This window comes from Dendrobates tinctorius, unplaced genomic scaffold, assembly GCF_039654945.1.
Source record: "Dendrobates tinctorius isolate UK_male_01 unplaced genomic scaffold, ASM3965494v1 ptg000443l, whole genome shotgun sequence".
NCBI lineage: Eukaryota > Metazoa > Chordata > Amphibia > Anura > Dendrobatidae > Dendrobates > Dendrobates tinctorius.
Genome location: NW_027362106.1, coordinates 561750 through 586991, shown reverse-complemented (window position 1 = coordinate 586991; position 25242 = coordinate 561750). Strand labels below are relative to the sequence as shown.

Sequence of the window (25242 nt, the reverse complement as noted above, 5' to 3'; positions counted from 1 at the left end):
TATAATATGGCTGCTCTATAATATCTCACCACTGAGGTGCAGCCCAGTCCTCCCTCCTTTATTGGGATGTATAATATGGCTTCTCTATAATATCTCACCACTGAGGGGCAGCCCAGTCCTCCCTCCTTTATTGGGATGTATAATATGGCTGCTCTATAGTATCTCACCACTGAGGGGCAGCCCAGTCCTCCCTCCTTTATTGGGATGTATAATATGGCTGCCCTATAATATCTCACCAATGAGGGGCAGCCCAGACCACCCTCTGTTATTGGGATGTATAATATGGCTGCTCTATAGTATCTCACCACTGAGGAGCAGCCCAGTCCTCCCTCTGTTACTGGAATATATAATATATCTGCTCTATAGTATCTCACCACTGAGGGGCAGCCCAGTCCTCCCTCTGTTATTGGGGTGTATAATATGGCTGCTCTATAGTATCTCACCACTGAGGGGCAGCCCAGTCCTCCCTCTGTTATTGGGATGTATAATATGGCTGCTCTATAGTATCTCACCACTGAGGGGCAGCTCAGTCCTCCCTCTGTTATTGGGATGTATAATATGGCTGCTCTATAGTATCTCACCACTGAGGAGCAGCCCAGTCCTCCCTCTGTTACTGGAATATATAATATATCTGCTCTATAGTATCTCACCACTGAGGGGCAGCCCAGTCCTCCCTCTGTTATTGGGGTGTATAATATGGCTGCTCTATAGTATCTCACCACTGAGGGGCAGCCCAGTCCTCCCTCTGTTATTGGGATGTATAATATGGCTGCTCTATAGTATCTCACCACTGAGGGGCAGCTCAGTCCTCCCTCTGTTATTGGGATGTATAATATGGCTGCTCTATAGTATCTCACCACTGAGGTGCAGCCCAGTCCTCCCTCTGTTATTGGGATGTATAATATGGCTGCTCTATAATATCTCACCACTGAGGAGCAGCCCAGTCCTTCCTCTGTTATTGGGATGTATAATATGGCTGCTCTATAGTATCTCACCACTGAGGGGCAGCCCAGACCTCCCTCCTTTATTGGGATGTATAATATGGCTGCCCTATAATATCTCACCAATGAGGGGCAGCCCAGTCCTCCCTCTGTTATTGGGATGTATAATATGGCCGCTCTATAGTATCTCACCACTGAGGAGCAGGCCAGTCCTCCCTCTGTTATTGGGATACATAATATGTCTGCTCTATAATATCTCACCACTGAGGGGCAGCCCAGTCCTCCCTCTGTTATTGGGGTGTATAATATGGCTGCTCTATAGTATCTCACCACTGAGGGGCAGCCCAGACCTCCCTCCTTTATTGGGATGTATAATATGGCTGCCCTATAATATCTCACCAATGAGGGGCAGCCCAGTCCTCCCTCTGTTATTCGGATGTATAATATGGCCGCTCTATAGTATCTCACCACTGAGGAGCAGGCCAGTCCTTCCTCTGTTACTGGAATATATAATATATCTGCTCTATAATATCTCACCACTGAGGGGCAGCCCAGTCCTCCCTCTGTTATTGGGATGTATAATATGGCTTCTCTATATTATCTCACCACTGAGGGGCAGCCCAGTCCTCCCTCTGTTATTGGGGTGTATAATATGGCTGCTCTATAGTATCTCACCACTGAGAGGCAGCCCAGTCCTCCCTCTGTTATTGGGGTGTATAATATGGCCGCTCTATAGTATCTCACCACTGAGGGGCAGCCCAGTCCTCCCTCTGTTATTGGGGTGTATAATATGGCTGCTCTATAATACCTCACCACTGAGGGGCAGCCTAGACCACCCCCTTTTATTGGGATGTATGATAGGTCTGCCTTGACTCGCTGCCGTTTTTCCTGCCATATGTATTTTAATATGATTTGTTTGTAATTCTGAGTATTTTCATGGGGACTGGGAAAGGGAGGTTGCGGAATACGTATAATATTTGGGGGATTATGAACATATTTATGGACGCTATTCTTTCTAGCCAAGACATGTCGTGTTGCTTCATACGCAGCATGTCACCTTTGATCTTTTGTTTCAGAGCCTCATAATTTAGTGTGAGCATTTCATCTACTGAGGGCACCAATAGGATTTCCAGATATATTACAATCTCATTGTCCCATAAAAAGCTTTTAGGGTTACAGGATGGTGTTAGATTTAGAATTTGGGGATATTTAATTTATAGTATGGTACCCGGGTAAACTAGTCCATCACCTCTCTCCCCAACTCTTCGGGATTAGTAAGGGATAAAATAATGTCATCAGCAAATATACTGATTCTATGCTGTACATTGCCAATTTTAATAACGGTTATTCCAGGATGTGATCTGAGTTTTTCAGCTAAGGGTTTAATTAGCGCAAATATTAGGGGAGAGAGTGGACACCCCTGCCTCATGCCATTAGTGATATAAAATGTCTCTTACATCATTCTTGATATGAGAACTGAGGCTGACGGGTTAGAGTATAGAGGGGCAATCGCTTGGAATATATTAACGCCAAACCCAAATTTGGACAGTACTTCAAACGAAACCCCCAATGCATCCGATCAAACCCCTTTCGGCATCTAAGAAAGGAGCATAGAGAGGGTCCACCACCCCCGGCTATATGGATGCCATCAATCATCCTCCACATGCCATCCAAGGTCTGTCTAGATTTAACAAATACCACTTGGGCTTTATGCGCGAAGGCCGGGATTATTTCTGAGATCCTATGACAACCCCTAGCAAAAATTATGTAATCACAGGCCGTGGAGGATGTTCATTCAGTTGTTTAATGTTTCAGAAAAAAAGCAGATCATAGACATGGTACAAAACTAAAGTCACTTCAAATGGCAACTTTCTGGCTTTAAGAAACACTAAAAGAAATCAAGAACAAAAAATGTGGTAGTCAGTAATGGTTACTTTTTTACACCAAGCATAGGGGAAAAATTAGGAAGTCACTCAATTTTGAGGAAAATAATTATGGAATCACCCTGTAAATTTCCATTCCCAAAACTAACACCTGCATCAAATTAGATCTGCATCTAAAAAGGAGTGATCACATCTTGGAGAGCTGTTGCACCAAGTGGACTGACATGAATCATGGCTCCAACACGAGAGATGTCAATTGAAACAGAGGAGAGGATTATCAAACTCTTAAAAGAGGGTAAATCATCACACAATGTGGCAAAAGATGTTGGTTGTTCACAGTCAGCTGTGTCTAAAATCTAGATCAAATACAAACATGGGAAGGTTGTTAAAGGCAAACATACTGGTAGACCAAGGAAGACATCAAAGCGTCAAGACCGGAAACTTAAAGCAATATGTCTCCAAAACAGGAAATGCACAAAACAAATGATCAAGGAATGGGAGGAAATTGGAGTCAACGTCTGTGACCAAACTGTAAGAAACCATCTAAAGGAAATGGGATTTACATACAGAAAAGCTAAACGAAAGCCTTCATTAACACCTAAACAGAAAGAAACAAGGTTACAATGGGCTAAGGAAAAGCAATCACTGACTGTGGATGACTGGATGAAAGTCATTCAGTGAAGAATCGCGAATCTGCATTGGGCAAGGTGATGATGCTGGAACTTTTGTTTGGTGCCGTTCCAATGAGATTTATACAGATAACTGCCTGAAGAGAACATGCAAATTTCCACAGTCATAGAATCGTAGAGTTGGAAGGGACTTCCTGGGCCATCTGGTCCAACCCCCTGCTCAAAGCAGGATTCGCTAAATCATCCCAGTCAGATGTCTGTCCAGCCTCTGTTTGAAGACTTCCATTGAAGGAGAACTCACCACTTCTCGTGGCAGCTTGTTCCACTCATTGATCACTCTAACTGTCAAAAAGTTTTTTCTAATATCTAATCTGTGTCTCCTCCCATTCAGTTTCATCCCATTGCTTCTAGTCTTTCCTTGTGCAAATGAGAATAAAGTTGATCCTTCTACAATGTGACAGCCCTTTAGATATTTGTAGACAGCTATTAAGTCTCCTCTCAGTCTTCTCTTTTGCAAACTAAACATTCCCAAATCCTGCAACCTTTCCTCATAAGATAGGGTTTGCAGACCAGTCACCATTCTGGTCGCTCTTTTCTGAACTTGCTCCAGTTTGTTGATGTCTTTTTTAAAATGTGGTGCCCAAAACTGGACACAATATTCCAGATGAGGTCTGACCAAAGAGGAGTAGAGGGAAATAATGACTTCACGTGATCTAGACTGTGTGCTTCTGTTAATACATCCTAGAATTGCATTTGCCTTTTTTGCTGCTGCATCACACTGTTGACTCATATTCAGTCTGTGATCTATTAGTATACCCCTTTTTCACATGTGCTGTTGCTTAGCCCTATTCCTCCCATTCTGTATATGCTTTTTTCATTTTTATTGCCCAGATGTAGTACTTTGCATTTCTCCCTGTTAAAAACCATTCTGTTAGTTGCTGCCCACTTCTCCAGTTTATTTATATCTTTTTGAATCCTCTCTCTCTCTTCTCTAGTATTAGCTATCCCTCCTAGCTTTGTGTCATCAGCAAATTTAATCAGTTTACCCTCAATTCCTTCATCTAAATCATTGATAAATATGTTGAACAATACAGGGCCCAGGACAGAGCCCTGTGGTACCCCACTTGAGACATTCTTCCAACTGGATGTGCAGCCATTTACGACCACTCTTTGGGTCCGATCACTAAGCCAGTTATGAATCCACCTAACAGTTGCCATGTCCATTCCATACTTAGTCATTTTTTCAATAAGGATTGTATGAGATACTTTGTCAAATGCTTTGCTGAAGTCAAGATATACTATATCTACAGCATTTCCTTGATCCACCAAATCAGTGATTCCGTCATAGAAGGAAATTAAGTTAGTCTGACATGACTTATTAGTTACAAACCCATGCTGACTCTGTTTAATCACTTCATTCTTATCCAGGTACTGACATACATGTTGTTTAATAATTTGTTCAAAGATCTTTCCTGGTATAGAACTCAGACTCACCGGCCTATAGTTGCCTGGGTCCACCTTCTTCCCCTTTTTGAAGATAGGAACAACATTTGCTCTTCTCCAGTCTTCTGGGACTTCTCCTGTTCTCCAAGAATTTTCAAAGATTATGGAGAGGGGTTCAAAAATTTCTTCTGCTATCTCCTTCAGTACTCTGGGGTGTAATTCATCTGGACCTGGAGACTTGAATTCATTTAGGTTAGCTAAGTGTTTCCTCACTATCTTTCTGTTTATAGATATCCTGGATTCTTCTATTCCCTTAATCATTGATGATATGAGGCTGCATGTCAGATAAAGGCACAGGGGAGATGGCTGTCATAACATTTTCAATAAATACACAAGTTTATGTTGTTATTTGGACACTTTTCTTATCCCATCAATTGAAAGAATGTTTGAGGATGATGAAATTATTTTTCAAGATAATGCATCCTGCGATAGAGCAAAAACTGTGAAAACATTCCTTGAAAAAAAGACACAAGGTCAATGTCATGGCCTGCAAATAGTCCGGATCTCAATCCAATTGAAAATCTTTGGTGGAAGTTGAAGAAAATGTTCCATGACAAGGCTCCGACCTGCAAAGCTGATCTGGCGAGCAACAATCAGAGAAAGTTGGAGCCAGATTGATGAAGCGTGCTGTGTGACACTCATTACGTCCATGCCTCAGAGACTGCAAGCTGTTAGACAAGCCAGAGGTGGTGCAACAAAATACTAGTGATGTGTTGGAGTGTTTTTTGTTTGTTTTTTCATGATTCTACAATTTTTTCCTCAGAATGGAGTGACTCCATAATTTTTCCCCCTATGCTTGGTGTAAAAAAGTAACCATTACTGACTACCACATTTTTTGTTCTTGGTTTCTTTAAGTGTTTCTTAAAGCCAGAAAGTTGCCATTTGAATTGACTTTAGTTGTGTGCCAGGTCTGTGATCTGCTTTTATTCTACAAAAATTTAACAACTGAATGATCATCCTCAAAGGCCGGTGATTACACATTTTTTGCCAGGGGTTGTACAGTAGATAGAATTTTAGAGTAAAATTTAAGGTCCATGTTCAATAATGAAATCGGCCTAAAATTGATGGTTTCATCAGGGGTTTTCCGAGGGGTATAATTGTTGCCTGAATTATTTATTTTGGAATTTTCCCGTTTTGCATAAAATTTAGGAAAATTTACATCGTGTGAGGGATTAGTATGTCTTTAAATATTTTAAAGCATTCGCTAGTTACTCCGTCAGGGCCAGGGGACTTGTTGTTTTTCATTCCTCTAATTGTGCGCTGCATTTCTGTTTGGAATATTATGCAATGTCTCGTCTGGTATTTTAGGTTTTTGTACGCTCTCTAAGAACTGATTTATCAGCTGGGGGTGGGTTGTGGTGTAGAGGTATCTTCCTGTAGGTTGTAGAGGGATGAGCACTAATGTGAGAAGGTATTGGTGATCTAAGGCTAGTTTCACACGGTGCGCCGAACTGCGCCAAACGCAACCTGCTGCAGTTTCGTTGCGCCGGCGCACTGTCAAAAAGGCGCATGCGCCGCCAAACGCATACTGCGCACGGCCTGCGCCCCCAGTGATAAAGGCGGAGCTACCGGCAGAGGCGCGGCAGGGGGCGGGGCTTAGCGGCGGCCGTGCGCAGGCCGTCGCTGCGCTCATAAACGCTAGTGTGAAACTAGCCTTAGGGTTATATATTTTGTTTTTTGGGTCGTTACGTATGTGGGATAACTTTTGTTTGGTCATTTTGGCTTTGATTTTGTTGGCTAATATTTTGCCCGCTTTGTTTCCCTGCCAGTAATATTTTGCTTTACTTTTCCGTAGATTGTGCTCATATTTGTATTGGAGCAGTTGGTATAGTTCAGACCTTAGTTTCTGTAATTTTTGGAGAATTGTGTTTGTGGGGCTGATTGTCTCTTCTAGGGCGGCTATGTTTTGATTAATTTCCTCCATTTGGCGTATTCTTGCTTTTTTTTTTTATTTTGGGATGCTATTCGGAGCAGTTTACTCCGGATGTAGACCTTGTGAATGCACCATACTGTTGGTGACGACACATCAGGTGTGTTATTAATTGTGAAATATTCTGAAAATGCTTCCAGCAATTGGGGCCTAATTTTACGGAATGTGATTAAATAATTCTTTACCCTCCATGGGGAATATGTCGGATAGTTATATCCCTCTTTAATTTGGCAAGACATAGGGGCGTGATCCGACCAAGTGTTGTTCCCTATTGTAGCCGTTGGGATATCCTGTAATAAACATTATTCTGAGACCATTAGGTCAGTTATGGAGTCGCCTCTATGTGAGTGTTATCCCGCTCGGAGGCGACAAAACCCTGGAACAGGTACATATACTTGTAGTGAGGCTGAGGCGATATCACTGTGTATGGCGGCTTTATCTCCCCAGCAGGGTCTTTAGTGTGGGCCCTGTGATGGAGTGGAGCTGTGTCCTGTGTCAGGTACATATACTTGTAGTGAGGCTGAGGTGATATCACTGTGTATGGTGGCTTTATCTCCCCAGCAGGGTCTTTAGTGTGGCCCCTGTGATGGAGTGGAGCTGTGTCCTGTGTCAGGTACATATACTTGTAGTGAGGCTGAGGTGATATCACTGTGTATGGAGGCTTTATCTCCCCAGCAGGGTCTTTAGTGTGGTCCCTGTGATGGAGTGGAGCTGTGCCCTGTGTCAGGTACATATACTTGTAGTGAGGCTGAGGTGATATCACTGTGTATGGAGGCTTTATCTCCCCAGCAGGGTCTTTAGTGTGGCCCCTGTGATGGAGTGGAGCTGTGTCCTGTGTCAGGTACATATACTTGTAGTGAGGCTGAGGTGATATCACTGTGTATGGAGGCTTTATCTCCCCAGCAGGGTCTTTAGTGTGGTCCCTGTGATGGAGTGGAGCTGTGCCCTGTGTCAGGTACATATACTTGTAGTGAGGCTGAGGTGATATCACTGTGTATGGAGGCTTTATCTCCCCAGCAGGGTCTTTAGTGTGGCCCCTGTGATGGAGTGGAGCTGTGTCCTGTGTCAGGTACATATACTTGTAGTGAGGCTGAGGTGATATCACTGTGTATGGCGGCTTTATCTCCCCAGCAGGGTCTTTAGTGTGGCCTCTGTGATGGAGTGGAGCTGTGTCCTGTACATATACTTGTAGTGAGGCTGAGGTGATATCACTGTGTATGGCGGTTTATCTCCCCAGCAGCGTCTTTAGTGTGGCCTCTGTGATGGAGTGGAGCTGTGTCCTGTACATATACTTGTAGTGAGGCTGAGGTGATATCACTGTGTATGGCGGTTTATCTCCCCAGCAGCGTCTTTAGTGTGGCCTCTGTGATGGAGTCGTTCTAAGGATTGAAAGAAACAGACAAAATCAGAGGAGCATGGATATTCTCTCTGGGTTTCCATGACCTTTCTTCAGGGCCAAAACCCTTCCAAGCAATTAAGAAAAGAGTTCTCCCTCTTACCCTTTTCATGGCCAGAATGTCGTTTAACTCAAACTCGTCCCCCATGCCAACAGGCTGGGGAGTGTGGCCAGTAGAAAGATGGAACCGGTTCAGTACCACAGTTTTGAGGAGTGACACATGGAAGGAATTGGGAATACGGAGCGAAGGTGGTAATTTCAGTTTGTATGCAACATCATTAATGCGCCTGATGACCTCAAAAGGACCAATTTAACGGGGGCCCAGTTTCTAAGATGGTACCTTAAGGCGAATGTATCTGGAGGAAAGCCACACCTTGTCACCAGGAAGATATGGGGGAACGTCCAGGCGCCTCTTATCAGCGTGTTGTTTCATCCTGTCACAGGCTTTCTCGAGAGCGGTTTTGGTCTCCTGCCATACCCTGGAGAACTCCACGGATAGAGAGTTGGCCACAGGTACCCCCGAGACAGGAAGTTCCTAGAAGAGGCACACTGGGATGCTGTCCGAAAACGATGAAGAAGGGAGACTTGGTGGACGATTCGCTGGAGTGGTTATTGTAGGCAAATTCGACCCAGTCGTTTTGATGGGCATTGGTAAAGTGCCGGAGATAGGATGTAAGGATCTGGTTTGTGCGTTCCACTTGCCCATTGGTTTGGGGGTGATAGGCTGAAGAGAAGTCCAATGTCACCTTCATGAGTCCACAAAGAGCTCTCCAAAACCGGGACGTGAATTGAACCCCTCTGTCAGATACGATGTGCAGCGGGAAACCGTGGATTCTGAAGACGTGGGAAATGAAGATCTTCGCCAATTCAGGAGCTGAGGGTAGGATGGGAAGAGCAACGAAATGAGCCATCTTCGAGAATCGGTCTACAACCACCAGAACCACCGTGCAACCGGAGGAGCGAGGCAAATCGGTAATAAAATCCATGGCTATGTGCTGACATGGAACCGAAGGTACAGGAAGCGGAAGCACAAGACCGGAGGGTGGCTGTCTGGGTACTTTGTTCTGAGCGCAGCAAGGACAAGAGGCCATAAAGTCTTTGACATCCTGGGAAAAGGATGGCCACCAATAGTAACAGGAAATCAAGGAAAGAGTCTTCTTGACACCAACGTGGCCGCCAATCTTGGACGAATGTCCCCAGTTCAACACTCGTCTCTGGTTGTTCTCAGCCACAAAGGTTCTTCCCGGAGGTAACGTGGTCAACCTGATAGGAGCCACGGTAATCACCTTACACGAGTCGATGATATGGGAAGGCTCTTCCTCAGCCTCAGTCGACTGGAAACACCTAGACAATGCATCCGCTTTAACGTTTTTATCGCTTGGACAAAAATGAAGTTCAAAGTCAAAGCGGACGAAGAACAGGGACCACCTAGCTTGCCGGGGGTTGAGTCTCTGAGCGGACTGGATGTACGCCAGGTTCTTATGTTCCGTATAGATCTTGAACGGATGTATGGCGCCTTCCAGTAAGTATCTCCAATCTTCCAAAGCCAATTTAATGGCCAACAGCTCTTTGTCGCCGATGGAGTAGTTTCGTTCAGACGGGGAGAAAATTTTAGAAAAGAAGCCACAGGTGACTAGGTGTCCGGAAGATGACCTCTGCAGAAGGACTGCGCCGACCCCAGCAGGAGATGCGTCCACCTCGAGGGTGAAAGGTCTATTAACCTTGGGACGATGAAGCGCTGGAGCCGAGGCGAAGGCTCGTTTCTAGGCCTGAAAAGCTTCTTCTGTCTCTGAGGACCAAGAATTCGGGTTAGCCACTTTGCGGATTAGGGAAGAGATAGGACGAACCAATGAAGAAAAATGGGGGACGAACTGCCGGTAGTAGTTCGCAAAGCCGAGGAAATGTTGGATTGCCTTCACGCCATGGGGCGGTGGCCAATCGAGAACGGCAGAAACTTTCGCCGGATCCATTCGTAGACCGGAGTCTGAAATAATGTACCCCAGGAATGGCAAGGTTATTTGTTCGAAGATACATTTTTCGAGCTTGGCGTAAAGGCGGTTCTCCCTTAAGCGCAAGAGGACTTGGCTGTCATGAACTCATTTTCTGCTCCACCAGTTGAGAGTTCCCCTTCCGTTCTCCCTCTGGTGGTGACAGGAGGTAGTGCGGTTGGTTTAAGTGGTAGTAATCTGCCACCTGATGAGGAAGATAACGATTGGATCTCTGGAGTATCAGACTGGATATAAGACAGCCGACGCCCTATCCGGGTGCTGGTGAATCAGTCTGCTTCTCAGGTCCTGGACTTCAGCTCTCTTCCAGTCTTCTCAAGTTAAGTTTGTTTTTTGCTAATGTTCACACTTGCGCTTGTTGGTCAATTCAGTTTGTTGTGTAATCAGCCTGCCCTTGCTGGGGCTATGCTGAAATTACACTCCTATTAATCAGTATTTGCCAATCTGCTTTTTGTCCCTTATTAGATTGGCCTCTTTTTGCTCTGTCTCAGAATATTTCAGAGTGCTGATATAGGTTTAGAAGTCTAGTGACTTCAGGGTTAATTTTGCTATCAGAAGTGTTGGACAATATTTTTGTAGGTTGTTTTTTGGCAGATTGCAGACAGTGTCTTTCTTTTCTGTCCTTTTTAGTTATCCGGGCCCCATCGTTTGCTCAGCCTATTTTCCTGCCTTTAAAACAAAACCATATGGAACAAATTGAAAAGTACCCCAAACGAGTCACCATTTGTAAAATTATGACTCAGAGGGGATCGATAATGGACACTCCCACATGACACTCAAAAAAAAATGGAGTAAAAGTCCGTATTGTATTAGAAACGTATGAAATTTATTATACATGAAAATAGTACTGACATATTATAAACAAACACCTACAATGAAGGAATCGGGTAATATCAAAAATATTTTTTGATGAAAAACATACGTGAGATGAATGTTGAAGCTGTTCTGGTTAAGATCACCCACAAAATCATGTAACTCAGAGACAGGGCCTTGCCAGATGAATTGGATATCATCGATATACCTAAACCATCATACAATTTGGGGAGCGGAATGTGCGCCATCCGAGAAAACTTCTCGTTCCCAGTAACCCCCCAAAAAAATTTGCATACGATGAAGCACAGGCCGCCCCCATTGCAGTGCCCTGCCTCTGTAGAAAAAAATCTATCCTTAAAGGTAAAGAAATTGTGGGTGAGTACAAACTCCAACAGCTCCAACACCAGCTCACGCATGTCTGGATCTAAATTGCTTGTTTCAAGGAAAGATCTGGAAGCCATCATTCCATCCACATGCCGAATGCTGGTGTACAGCGATTCGACATCTGCTGTCACCAATGTCATATCAGCATCCACGGACAGACCATCCAGTCTCCTAAGGATATCATTTGTGTCCCTGACATAGGAAGGCAGTGTCTCCACCTGTGGATGTAGATAATATTCAATAAATTTACAGGTTGGATCACACAACCCCCCATGCCAGACACAATAGGGCGTCCAGGAGGAGAAACAGGATCTTTGTGGACCTTGGGGAGAAGATACAGTGTGGGGATCACAGGAGTTTTGACTAATAGTTTCTAAGTTATAATGCTCCTTTCATATGCCATTTCAAGGATATTATGTAGCTTACTCTGGAAAACTATCCGGCTTACTGCAGGAACTTTGGCTCCAGTGCGCATGTCTGCGGTCTGTGCCGTGGAGCATTGACAAGGCGCAGTGGTGACGTTTGCGGTTCAGTGGCGTTATTGAGACGCTTCCTGACACGCGGCGCCATCTTGGTCGCCGGAAACAATGCAACTTCCGGGGCGCAGGACCGGAAACATGCGCCGATTAAGGGCACCTGCTGACAGGGTATATAATCACGATCCCTTATGCGACATACCACCGCACCTTGAGAAAGAGGTGAAACGCGCGTCGGTGGTGGCGCTGCACTTGTCCTGGAGCATATGATGGGTAAGCACTTTAGCATGGGATAAAGGGGTTGTTTCTCAGGATGCGCACCTGGGTTCTCCCGATATTTGTGTCCCGTTTTTATGGCCCATCTTTATAAGAAGCACTTGGCACTTTTTTACTTGATATTATATGGACAGGACAAAAAAGCAGCTGATATTACCCGATTCCTTCATTGTAGATGTTTGTTTATAATATGTCAGTACTATTTTCATGTATAATAAATTTCATACGTTTCTAATACAATACGGACTTTTACTCCATTTTTTGTTTGAATATTTTCCTGCCTTAGTTTGTATTTTCACCTGGTTTCACCGTCAATACATGTGGGGGCCTGTCTTTCCTTTGTGGTCTGCTCTGGGGCAGTTAGTTTTCCTCTTTTCCTTCTTTAGGCTTATGTAGCCCTCCGGTTGTGACGTGGCGTCTAGGACCAACGTAGGCACGGCTCCACGACTGTTACTAGTTGTGCGGTTAAGTTCAGGGATCTGCAATCTGTATAGTTACCAACTTCTCTGGTTTTCTGAGACTTAGCGTGTTTATTTTTTCCTCCTCGGTGACCCATTCATGACACTTGGCGCACGTTTTTTCTGTGAGCAGACAGATTAGCGGAAAACACGAGAATATTGTCTAAGTAGACTACCACGCAGGAGTACAGCATATCCCAGAAGACGTCATTCACGAACTCCTGGAATACCGCTGGGGCGTTGCAAAGGCTGAAGGGCATGACCAAGTACTCAGTGACCGTCTCGGGTGTTAAAGGCGGTCTTCCACTTGTCACCAGAGCGAATGTGGACTAAGTTGTAGGCCCCACGAAGATCCAACTTTGTAAAAATTCGTGCTCCTCTTAGTCGGTTGAAGAGCTCCGGGATTAGTGGTAGTGGGTACTTATTCTTGACTGTGATATCGTTCAGCCCTCGATAGTCTATGCAGGGACGGAGGGAGTCGTCTTTCTTTTTGACAAAGAAGAATCCCGCTCCTGCGGGTGAAGAGGACTTGTGGATGAAACCCCTGGCTAGATTCTCTTGGATATAATCTGACATAACTTGGGTTTCCGCAGGCGAAAGCGGGTAAATTCTGCCCCTACGTGGGGTAGCGCCAGGAACGAGGTCAATCGGGCAGTCATATGGACGATGAGGAGGCAGAGTCTCAGCCTCCCTTTTGTCGAAGACATACGTGAAAGACCAATAAGCCGACGGCAGACCTGCAGGTGCCATGGACGGACGGGTAAAGTTCGTGGGATGGACGGACGACAAGCACTTCTCCTGACAAGATGGTCCCCATCGGAGTATGTCACCCGACCGCCAGTCCAGGGTTGGCTCATGAGTCCGTAACCAAGGGAGACCAAGAAGCAGTCCGTGAGATATAGTCTTGGTTTCCCCAGTGTGCTAGTTTTTTTTATTTGCCATCTTTGATTCTGAGCTTTGCCTGGATTTCTGACTCTGCTCCTGCCTGACGATTTTGTACCACTGCCGCCCTTCCTGGTGTACGACTCTGACCTTGGCTTGATTATACTGTGACTACTGGAGTTGACTCAATGGTTCGTGGCACCAACCCGCCCAGGGTGATCTGGCCTAGTAAGGACCACCCCCTATACAGGGAGTGTTAGGGGCAAGCCCCAGGGGGTTAGGTACCACGACTGCTGGCGGCTGGCTCACAGGAGACACGAGTGAGTGTGTCTGCAGGAACGTGCAAAGCGGGGTGCGTGCAAAGGAGCACGCCAGAATACAGAGCTAGACAGCAGGTGTGCCAGGAGGCACAACAGAGTACTGGAACGGAGTACAGGATAGAGCGAGTGCCAGAAGGCACAACAGAGAACCAGGCAGAGTACAGGATCAGAGCATGTGCCAGGAGGCACAATAGAGTACAAGGCAGAGTACAGGTTCAGAGCGTGTTCCAAGAGGCACAATAGATTACAAGGCAGAGTGCAGGTTCAGAGCGTGTGCCAAGAGGCACAATAGAATACAAGGCAGAGGACCCGAATACAGTGCACAGCCAGGCAGGGACACGGCAGACCAAGCCAGGAAGTACAACAATAATCAGGCACCTCCCATAGGAAGAGGTAGCCTGATATAGTACCCGAGTCCTACTTTAGAACTTCCGGGTCAAGTCCTCCAGTATCATAGAGGACAAGACCAAAGACAGAGCTGGGCAGAGCACGCGTGCACACTGGAACATAGCGCAATCACGGAGCTAGGAGCGAGAGGTGCGCGTGCGAACCCGATGGGACCCTCTGAACGGCCGCGGCACCGGAGGTGGTGACGACGAACCCGAGGTCCCGCCCCCAGGTGGGAGCAGCGTGACAGGTGGCGTGACATCTTCAAACAGAGGCTGGACAAATATTTGCATTGAGCAGGGGGTTGAACGCGATGGTCCTTGAGATCCCTTCCAACTCTGACATTCTGTGAGCTGTCGGAGATGGTTTAGTGACTCCAGCATTGAGCATGATGACCCTTGAGGTCACTTACAAAGCTAACATTCTATGTTAAGAATCTAAATAGATAGTCGTGCCAAATACTGTATTTTTGATACTAATTCTGAATGTAGCTTACTGGGGGTGGGTGGGCGCTGGAGAGGGGTCACAGGAGGCAGGAGCAGGTTATCTATGCTGTGGTTCCTGGGCTGGGAGGAGGGAGGTGTTCAGACAGTGTGAGGCAGGAGCGGAGTCCTCACCGCGCACACCGACCTCGTGGTGGGCTTCATGAAAATGGTTCTGGTGCATGCACAGAATTAGATCTCTGCTCAATGACGAGGTGAGATCAATGTGCACAGCAGGGACTCTGCTCCTGCCTCGCACCGCTGGGACACCCCCTCATCCTAGCCCAGGGCCCACCCCATTCCTGCTGTCAAATGACTTAAATGTGACCCTACTCCTGCGAGCCCGCTTCACAGCTGCCGCCCTCTCGCTACATTCGGACTGTAAAAGCCCTGTCACAGATAGCGACTCACCAGCGATCCCGACAACGATATCAACGCTGCGTGTGACAGGCGGGAGACCAGCGATCAGCTGGTAACTAACGTACACATCAAGTATCTAAGGGACGTGCGTCACTTAGAAACCCGATGTGTACCTTAGTTACCAGCTCCCTGCATCAGCGCGTTGGTAACTAAGGTACACATCGCGTATCTAAGGGACGCACGTCCCTTAGATACGCGATGTGTACCTTAGTTACCAGCTGATCGCTGGTCTCCCACCTGTCACACGCAGCGATGCGTGCTGGCCAGCGGGAGACCAGCGATCAAAGAAATGTCCAAGGCTTTCCAAGAGCGATCAGCGATACCGGCAGGGGGACGGTCGCTGATCGCTGTCACACACAGATCTCGCTGGTGAGATCGCTGGTGTGTCACAAAACTCGCTATGTGTGACGGGGCCCTAAGATGCACCAGTAACATACCTGATCTTGATGACAGGTTAAAATTTGTTATCCCCATTTACCGCCTCTAAACTTGAGGTTGTGTCTTATAATTTGAAAAATACGCCAGCGCAGTGAATATTCATCTCTTTAGCCGCAGCAGCCGGCTCCTGCCTCTTGTGATCCACTGCTCCGTCACTGCCACTATCCCTCCATATTATAATATAATTTTATCTCCCTTCTCACCCCCAATTGTGGTGGTCTTTTTTATGTATATATACAGTACATGTATGCTATTATTCATTGTTTGTTGGTATATGTAGCCGTAAAAGCGTTATTTTATGTTACCCCTAAGTTACTCAGGTCTATATGCAAGGAAAGATGTCTAAGATGTCTATGATTCTACGATTCTATGATAAGAAACCCTGGTTGTGCATTATGGATCACAGACAAGAATCCAGTGTTGTGATACAATTCTAGGCGTTTAGGCAGGGACCTGAGGTTAAGCAGGTAGGAAAGTCCAGGGGAAGTGTAGAAACAGAATTAGGCACCAGTTGATGGAATCAAGCAATGTTCATTGGTTCACACCGCAATGCGCCTCCTTAGGGTGGTGCACGCACATCGGTAACATGAAGGTAAATCATAAGAAATTGAAAGAATTGGAGCAGTAACCCAGATCCTTCTTTATGTGCAATTTTATTCCATGGTGAAACGTGACATCAACCCTTGTTGAGGTGTAGAGTGGAGGTAGCAGGGGAGCTGTGCAGATGAGAGAGCCTGACGCGCTACGGGTCCATGCGAGGATGCGACTAGCGCACTCCTATATACCTACTGAGATGACATAATTGGTCACAAAAGGGGGGAATGTGAGACAACCGAATTTTGAGTACAAGGTCTCCATCCTGTCCTATGTGTGAGTAATCAGAGGTTGCACTGATGGGTGGGGAAGCTTCACATTTCTATTCACGCTCCTATAAGCGAATATTACAGAGGGAACTTTTCCTTAGTCTGTGACCCTCTATTAATGCCTACATGTGCTAATAAAGCAGAAGTCTTATCTAGTACACCATACATGGTTGTGCTCTATTAATTTCCCTCAAAATCTCAAAAACATTTTAATATTTGGAGTTCGGAAGGAGTAGAAGAGAGTATTTTGCTCACAACAGCAATGAATACAAAAAGACCGTGGCCTCTCAGGCGAGCACACATTTGGTCAGGACAAAGTATAACACAATTCAATGGTCGCTCCACTTCAGGTTTATCTTCCACTACTGCACACTGAACTTAGTTTAATAAAAAGTTTGCTCACACAGGGGACGGAGGCCTCTCCTACAGCCCACGGGACGGAGGCCTCTCCTACAGCCCACGGGACGGAGGCCTCTCCTACAGCCCACGGGACGGAGGCCTCTCCTACAGCCCACGGGACGGAGGCCTCTCCTACAGCCCACGGGACGGAGGCCTCTCCTACAGCCCACGGGACGGAGGCCTCTCCTACAGCCCACGGGACGGAGGCCTCTCCTACAGCCCACGGGACGGAGGCCTCTCCTACAGCCCACGGGACGGAGGACTCTCCTACAGCCCACGGGACGGAGGCCTCTCCTACAGCCCACGGGACGGAGGACTCTCCTACAGCCCACGGGACGGAGGACTCTCCTACAGCCCACGGGACGGAGGACTCTCCTACAGCCCACGGGACGGAGGACTCTCCTACAGCCCACGGGACGGAGGACTCTCCTACAGCCCACGGGACGGAGGACTCTCCTACAGCCCACGGGACGGAGGACTCTCCTACAGCCCACGGGACGGAGGCGGCTTTTAACCTCTTGAATTTTTCCCGGTTCTTATTAGGATAGATGGAAAATCTTAGTTGTGCTGTCATGGTGGCATAGTGCAACATCCTGGAGTAATTCTTTAATCTCTTTCCGTACTATTGCTTCCGAGGCAAGAACCCCGGCTTTCGGTGAGCCCGCATCAAAGCTGGGACATGTCAGCTGTTTTGAACAGCTGATATGTGCCCGCAATAGGCGCAGGTGTAATCACGATCCACCCATGCCCATTAACTAGTTAAATGCCACCGTCAAACACTGACAGTAGCATTTAACAAGTGTTTCCGGCCGCCAGGCCAGAAATACGTGATCAGGGGTCAGCGATGCGTTGGCATAGCAACCAGAGGTCTCCTTGAGACCTCTATGGTTGTTGATGCCGGATTGCTATGAGCGCCACCCTGTGGTTGGCGCTCATAGCAATGCTGTCATTCTGCTACATAGAGGCGATCTGAGCATCGCCTCTATGTAGCAGAGCTGATCAGGCTATGACAGCTTCTACTCTCCCATGGAGGATATTGAAGGCATGCCAAAATTTAAAGAAAAGTGTTTTGAAAAATATGAAAAAAAAAATATATAAGTTTAAATCACCTCCCTTTCGCCCCATTCAAAATAAACTTACAAAAACCGGAAAAAAAAAATCATCACACACACAAGGTATCACCGCGTTCAGAATTGCCCGATCATAAAAAAAAAAAAAAAAAAAAAAAAAGGATTAACCTGATCACTAAACGGCGTAGGTGGGAAAAAAAAAAAAGTCAAAACGCCAGAATTTTTTTTTCACGCCGCGACATTGCATTGGTATCCTTAAAAACATTGGCTGGGCATGCAAAATATACAAAAAGAGAAAAAAAAGCCAGCTCACCTGAAGGCATGTGTAGTGGATAGCCCGGACCACGTGCCGTCTTCACGCAGTAAAAAGAAAAAGGGTCCAGCTTTGCAAATTCAAGTCCAATTTATTGTTAAAAACAAGTCCAAAACAGAGCAAAAAATAGTGTGTTCACATGAGTAACAAGTAGTAGATTACGCGTTTCGAACAATAGCTTGTTCTTTCTCAAAAAAAAACTACTTGTTACTCATGTGAACACACTATTTTTTGCTCTGTTTTGGACTTTCTTTTTCCACGCAAAATATAAGCGCTCACCCAACCCCAGAGCACGAAAAACGGAGACGGTCCGGGTATTGCAAAACGGCACAATTTTTTTAGCAAATTTCGGAATTTTTTTCACCACTTGGATAAAAAAGAACCTCGACATGTTTGGTGTCTATGAACTCGTTATGACCTGGAGAATCATAATGGCAGGTCAGTTTTAGCATTTAGTGAACCTAGCAAAAAAGCCAAACAAAAAATATGTGAGATTACACTTTTTCTGCAATTTCACAGCACTTGGAATTTTGTTCCCACTTTAGAATAAACGACATGCTAAAACCAACGATGCGTTTCAAACGTACAACTCGTCCTGCAAAAAATAAACCCTCACATGGCCATATTGACGGACAAATAAAGTTATGGCTCTGGGAAGAAGGGGAGCAAAAAACGAAAACTGAAAAAAGCTGGGGTCATTAAGGGGTTAATGACAGAAGGCACTATACATGGCATGAACATGGGCAAGGCCCATGGAGAGAACAAGTTCACATAAGGTCACAGCATCCACCTAAGACAACAGAATGTGTATTAGTGCCCACAGTACAGGAACAACGGAGGACTAAGTAATACTCACTGGCAGCAGAGAGCGGCCTTCAGAGGTGACCAGCACATTAATATTACAGGGGAACTCCATCAGATGGTAGCTGAAGTCATAGTCCACCTTCTGCCAAGTGATCAGGTTACCTAGTGCAGTCAAATTGTGTACTCCTAATGAACAGAGATGATGGTTAACACTACACATTAAATCACCGATCTAACGCCCCTCCCCTGCCACCCCTTTAGTACTTCCTCCACCGACGTCACCCCTTCTACAGAACTGCTGCCCCCTACCACCACTGACCTGTTGTGTTGAGCTGACCCTGCTCCATGACGGTCTCATCCACCAGCAGTAATGTGTGTGATGGCAGCTGAAGGAGGCCACTCACCAGACGGTTTGCAGAGTAATCTTTACGAGGGATGAAGCGAGAGCAGTTCATGCTTTCTATGGTCATTGGCAGAAAATAAGACTGCAGAGAAAGAAAAACTACTAGGAACTTTGAGTCAGAAGAATCCCACCTGGAATGGCTCTGATAAAACGGCCTGTTATCTCTGACATGGCCCAGAGGCTTACCGCAGGTACAATCTGCTGCAGGATGCCATACAAATGTCGGGAGAAGTCACCACTCCGTGGACAACCACTGAGGTTCAGGGAGAATTTCCCCAGGGGAAGAACATCTCTCCGTGCATATCTGTCAATGAACGCAATCCATAGTTATAGCACTGTTACCATACTGGCAACTGAAATATCAGGGAGGGAGGACGTTAAACACGATGCTAAAGACCAATCACCATCAACATGAAGTATTACCAGAATAAAGAGGTTACAAGACAGTTACAATTCAGTGAGAAAGTCTATAAATCTTCCCACAATTACAAGAAAACAGTTAAATAAGAGGTCTCCACCACTATGCATACTCTACCCAACTCTATGGATATATGGGAATTACAATATTATTTAAAGCAGATAATTTACCATCAAGCACAAGCTATACTTGGAGATTCGTGTGTGACAAGAACTTGGTGAACATACAGTGGTGGACTGTTATAGTCGGTACTGATCCTAGCAGATGGACCACTGACTCCCTGAAATAGTCGGTGCAGAACCAGGAGGACGGACCAGCGATTCCCTATAATAGTCTGTGCAGAACCCGGCAGACAGACCACTGACTCCCTGAAATAGTCGGTGCAGAACCAGGAGGACGGACCAGCGATTCCCTGTGTCTGTGCAGAACCTGGCAAACAGCCCACTGACTCCCTGAAATAGTCGGTGCAGAACCAGGAGGACGGACCAGCGATTCCCTATAATAGTCTGTGCAGAACCCAGCAGACAGACCACTGACTCCCTGAAATAGTCGGCGCAGAACCAGGACGGATGGACCAGCGATTCCCTATAATAGTCTGTGCAGAACCCGGCAGACAGACCACTGACTCCCTGAAATAGTCGGTGCAGAACCAGGAGGACGGACCAGCGATTCCCTGTGTCTGTGCAGAACCCGGCAGACAGACCACTGACTCCCTGAAATAGTCGGTGCAGAACCAGGAGGACGGACCAGCGATTCCCTGTGTCTGTGCAGAACCTGGCAAACAGCCCACTGACTCCCTGAAATAGTCGGTGCAGAACCAGGAGGACGGACCAGCGATTCCCTATAATAGTCTGTGCAGAACCCAGCAGACAGACCACTGACTCCCTGAAATAGTCGGTGCAGAACCAGGACGGATGGACCAGCGATTCCCTATAATAGTCTGTGCAGAACCCGGCAGACAGACCACTGACTCCCTGAAATAGTCGGTGCAGAACCAGGACGGATGGACCAGCGATTCCCTATAATAGTCTGTGCAGAACCCAGCAGACAGACCACTGACTCCCTGAAATAGTCGGTGCAGAACCAGGAGGACGGACCAGCGATTCCCTGTGTCTGTGCAGAACCTGGCAAACAGCCCACTGACTCCCTGAAATAGTCGGTGCAGAACCAGGAGGACGGACCAGAAATTCCCTATAATAGTCTGTGCAGAACCAGGAGGATGGATCAGTGACTCGCTGTAAGGCTATGTGGGCACACTGAGTATTTGCTTGCAGAAATTTCTACATCTCTTGGCAGGAAAACGGCTACAGCAAAAAAGTGCGTTTTTGTACAGCAACGAAGACTTTTTTGAGCTAAAGACATCTTAAAATAAAAAAGTTTTGTGATGTAATTTCTTGGTTTAACACCACCTTTTTCAGGCTGATGCAGTGTCACCAGAGTAATGTGATTAGGGCTTGGTGTCAGCAGCTGTCACTGACACTAAGCGCTAGGCTTAGTAATGAAAAGGTGTCAGCCTAACACCTCATTACTAAGCCGATAAGTAAACACAAACACACACATTATCACCAGCCTATGTAAGGGCCCTGTCACACATAGCGACTCACCAGCGATCCCAACAACGATATGAACGTGTCAGGATCGCTGTCAAGCAGACAGCTTCACCAGCGAACAGGAGCAGCGACGTCGAGGGCGCGGCGTCGCTGTGGTCGTTACTTAACAGCGCGCTGATGCAGGGAGCCCGGGAGCAGCGGACAAGTGTGTGACGGTGGCGGGAGCTGATGTGCAGCCGCTGATACAGGTGCCTGCTGTTCCAGTCCTCCACGAGCAGAGGGCGCGCCTGTATCCCCGAAATCTCCGCGGGCGGCGTCCTGCTGCATCCTGGTCCAGAGCGTGTGGCGGCGGCACCTGTAACTCGCTGGTAACTAAGGTACACATCGGGTATCTAAGGGACGCATGTCCCTTAGATACCCGATGTGTACCTTAGTTACCAGCTGATTGCTGGTCTCCCGCCTGTCACATGCAGCGATGCGTGCTGGCCAGCGGGAGATCAGCAACCAAACAAAAAGTCCTGCACTTTCCTGCAGCGATCAGTGATACCGGCAGGGGGGCCGGTCGCTGATCGCTGTCACACACAGCGATCTCGCTGGTAAGATTGCTGTTGTGTCACTAAACTTGTGACTCAGCTAGCGAGATCGCTATGTGTGACGGGGCCCTAAGGCTAAGTTCACATTAGTGTTCGGGGGGGTTGGGGGCTCTGTGTACGGCTGCATACTTCCTCCCTGAAGCTCCACCCTTCTTCCGTTTAGGTCCGCCCACTTCTGCATGCATCCTGCTTACCTATCTTTAACATTGGGTAAGCAGGACATGGTGATGTATGTGGATGCGTCATTTTGACGCGCCCACCGACCACACGGGAAAACAGAAGTAGGTGGACCTAAACGGAAAAAGTGCGGAAATGGGCGGAGCATCATGGAGTAAGTACACAGCCGTCCGCAGTGCCCCGGTACGCAAGTGTGAACCCAGCCTAAGAGCCTTAGCAGAAAAAACATACATAAGCTGTAACCAAACAGCAACTGTTAATTTTAAAGAAAAAAAAATGTAAAAAAAAAAAAAAATTGTTTGGGCTCACACGTAATTTTCAGAACCAGCAGAGGGAAAGCTGACTCAGCCGGGCTGATGTTAATATTCTGGGAATCACTGATACACACTATAGGAACGGAAAAAAGCGCAAATAGGGTCTTATCTGAGAAACAGGGTAAGAACCGTATTAAAATTCTACTCACCTGATATAGAAGAGGTATAGTGCATGAAATGATCATAACCTTCTCAAAAAAGATGAATAAACCAACAAGAGTCCAGAAATATAAAGACTCAAATAATTTTATTTAATACAAAAAGGAAAAACAGAACAAATGGACATATTGAAATACCATAAAAAGATTTTTTTTTTAAATTACAAGGAGATAGATGCATAGTAAACACATTGGCCACAATAACAAAAGTAATCATATGAGCATAATAGCAATAATAAAGTGCATAGTATAAATAGGCTGAAACCAGCCTATTAAAGTGCTTAAGAAGTATAACTAAATCATAGATAACCGTAATAAGTGGCTCAGTGTGTCTCAAGCTCCCTCCAACGTACGTTTCGACTACCCTGGCTTTTTCAAGGACTCCGTGGCCAATGTGTTTACTATGCATCTATCTCCTTGTAATTTAAAAAAAAAAAAAAAAAAATCTTTTTATGGTATTTCAATATGTCCATTTGTTCTGTTTTTCCTTTTTGTATTAAATAAAATTATTTGAGTCTTTATATTTCTGGACTCTTGTTGGTTTATTCATCTTTTTTGAGGTTATGATGTGAATTATGAATATTCTATTATGCTGTAGAGTTATTGAGTGATTTTGTTTGTCACTTAGCCCTCCATGGCTCAGCACCACCTTACATCTCCTCCCTTGTTTCAGTATACCACCCTACCCGCGCCCTCCGTTCTGCTGATGACCTGAGGTCAGTATCCTCAATAGTCAGAACCTCCCACTCCCATCTCCAAGACTTTACACGTGCCGCGCCAATTCTTTGGAATGCACTTCCCAGGTCAATACGATTAGTCCCCAATCCACACAATTTTAAGCGTGTCCTGAAAACGCATTTATTCAGACTGATCTATCGCCTCAACACATTACCCTAATCTATCCCTGTGTGGCACAGCCAAAAGTTTTACCATAACCAGATTCCCCGCATCATGTTCCCACATGCTTTATGCATCCATTAGCCCTCTGTGTTTGTACTGTTACACACTTAACATTATGGCTGGTCCATACAATCAGGGCAACTGTTACCACCCACCTTTCGTGTCTCCCTCTTTCCTCAGACTGTAAGCTTGCGAGCGGGGCCCTCATTCCTCTTGGTATTTCTTATAATCTACTGTATGTGATTATTGTTATGCTGTGATGTCTATTGTCTGTACAAATCCCCTCTGAAATGTAAAGTGCTGCGGAATATGTCGGCGCTATAAAAATAAAATTTATTATTATTAGTTGTGTGTTATGTTCAGCAGCGCACTGAATCCATAAAAAAAGCTCCATTTAACTATAAATATTCTGGGAATGAGACAGCAGGCATAAAAGGTTCCCAGGCTATCAATATCAGCTCACATCTGTTTGCTTAGCCTTTACTGACTAATTTACAGAGGGACCGCAGAAAAAAAAAATGACATAGGGTCCTCCCTATAAAATCTAACCAGCAAAGGATAGGCAGACAGCTGCGGGCTGATATTAATATCCTAGAAAAGGGCCATGGATATTGGCCCCCTCCCAGACTAAAAACATCAGCTCTCACCTGCCCTAGAAAAGAAACATGTAGAAGATGCGCCAAATCTGGCACTTAGCCTCACTCTTCGGAACTGCCTCTCCATTACTCCACTACCAGGGCTGTGGAGTCGGAGCTCATTTTGGTGGAGTCGGTGTCGGTATAAAATGGTCCCTCCGACTCCTAAAATATATAATAAATTGGGTACAGTAATTCAATGCAGAATGTGCTGAATATTTTTTCATAGGAATTAGGGAAAGTTACGAAATGTCCTATAAATGGCTGTTCTATTCCTGATCTAAGGCTACATTCACACACAGCGTTTTTGCTGCATTTTTTGAGGATACGTTTTTCAGCTGCAAAAGCAGATCAGCTTTTTAAAAAAACCGCATCACCTGAAAGGTTTTTGAGCTCATAGATAATGTTTTCAATAGCAATAGCTCTATCCATTTATCCATATCTGTACCAAAAAGAATGAAAGCCGGGTAGCACACAGACTAACACTTTTTTTTTTTTTTTTTAGCACCAGTCAGGTACACCTCATAGCTGCCCAAAGGACGCCCAGGACAGGCATTGCTCGTCTTCAGTAACACATCAACATCAATTGATAGTTGGAATAAATAGACTGCATTCACCACATCTTAAGGTGCAGGCTTTATTTTCAAGTGTAGGGGTGTGCAGTATAAGGTTCTGCAGCAGCTGAGGTGTGCAGTATGAGATTCTGCGGAACAGCATGAGGTTCTGCCCCCCCCCTAGTTTTGATCCTGGCTAAAACCGTTTCTTATAGATATGGCGAACCCTCAGGTAACCCTAAATGAAGGTCAATGGACACAGGTGGCTGAATTGAAGGGATTGCTTAATTACCTATTTACCGTGACTAAAAAATTACAAGCTGAGGATTTAACTCCTGGTATTTTCATAAGGGAGTGGAAGAACATGCCATTTTGCCTGTCCCAAAGAGGAGATTTAGTCGCAGATGACATTTTTGCTTCAATGAAACGGACACACAGCTATTGGAAAATAAAATTTTTCTGCCAGC

At 45.9% G+C, this 25242-nt stretch overlaps 1 protein-coding gene across 4 annotated transcripts in view; it reads right to left on the bottom strand.

Moving 5' to 3' along the window:
- The window catches only part of MCMBP (minichromosome maintenance complex binding protein), a 192936-nt gene that overhangs the window by 6423 nt on the left and 161271 nt on the right, over positions 1-25242 (bottom strand). For all 4 annotated transcript variants that reach the window (XM_073564273.1, XM_073564272.1, XM_073564271.1 and 1 more), the window contains 3 exons: positions 19663-19780; positions 19393-19558; positions 19126-19259 (listed from right to left, as the gene is read on the bottom strand). In XM_073564273.1, coding sequence (XP_073420374.1) covers positions 19126-19259; positions 19393-19558; positions 19663-19780 — 418 coding nt within the window. The remainder of the gene's footprint in view (positions 1-19125; positions 19260-19392; positions 19559-19662; positions 19781-25242) is intronic.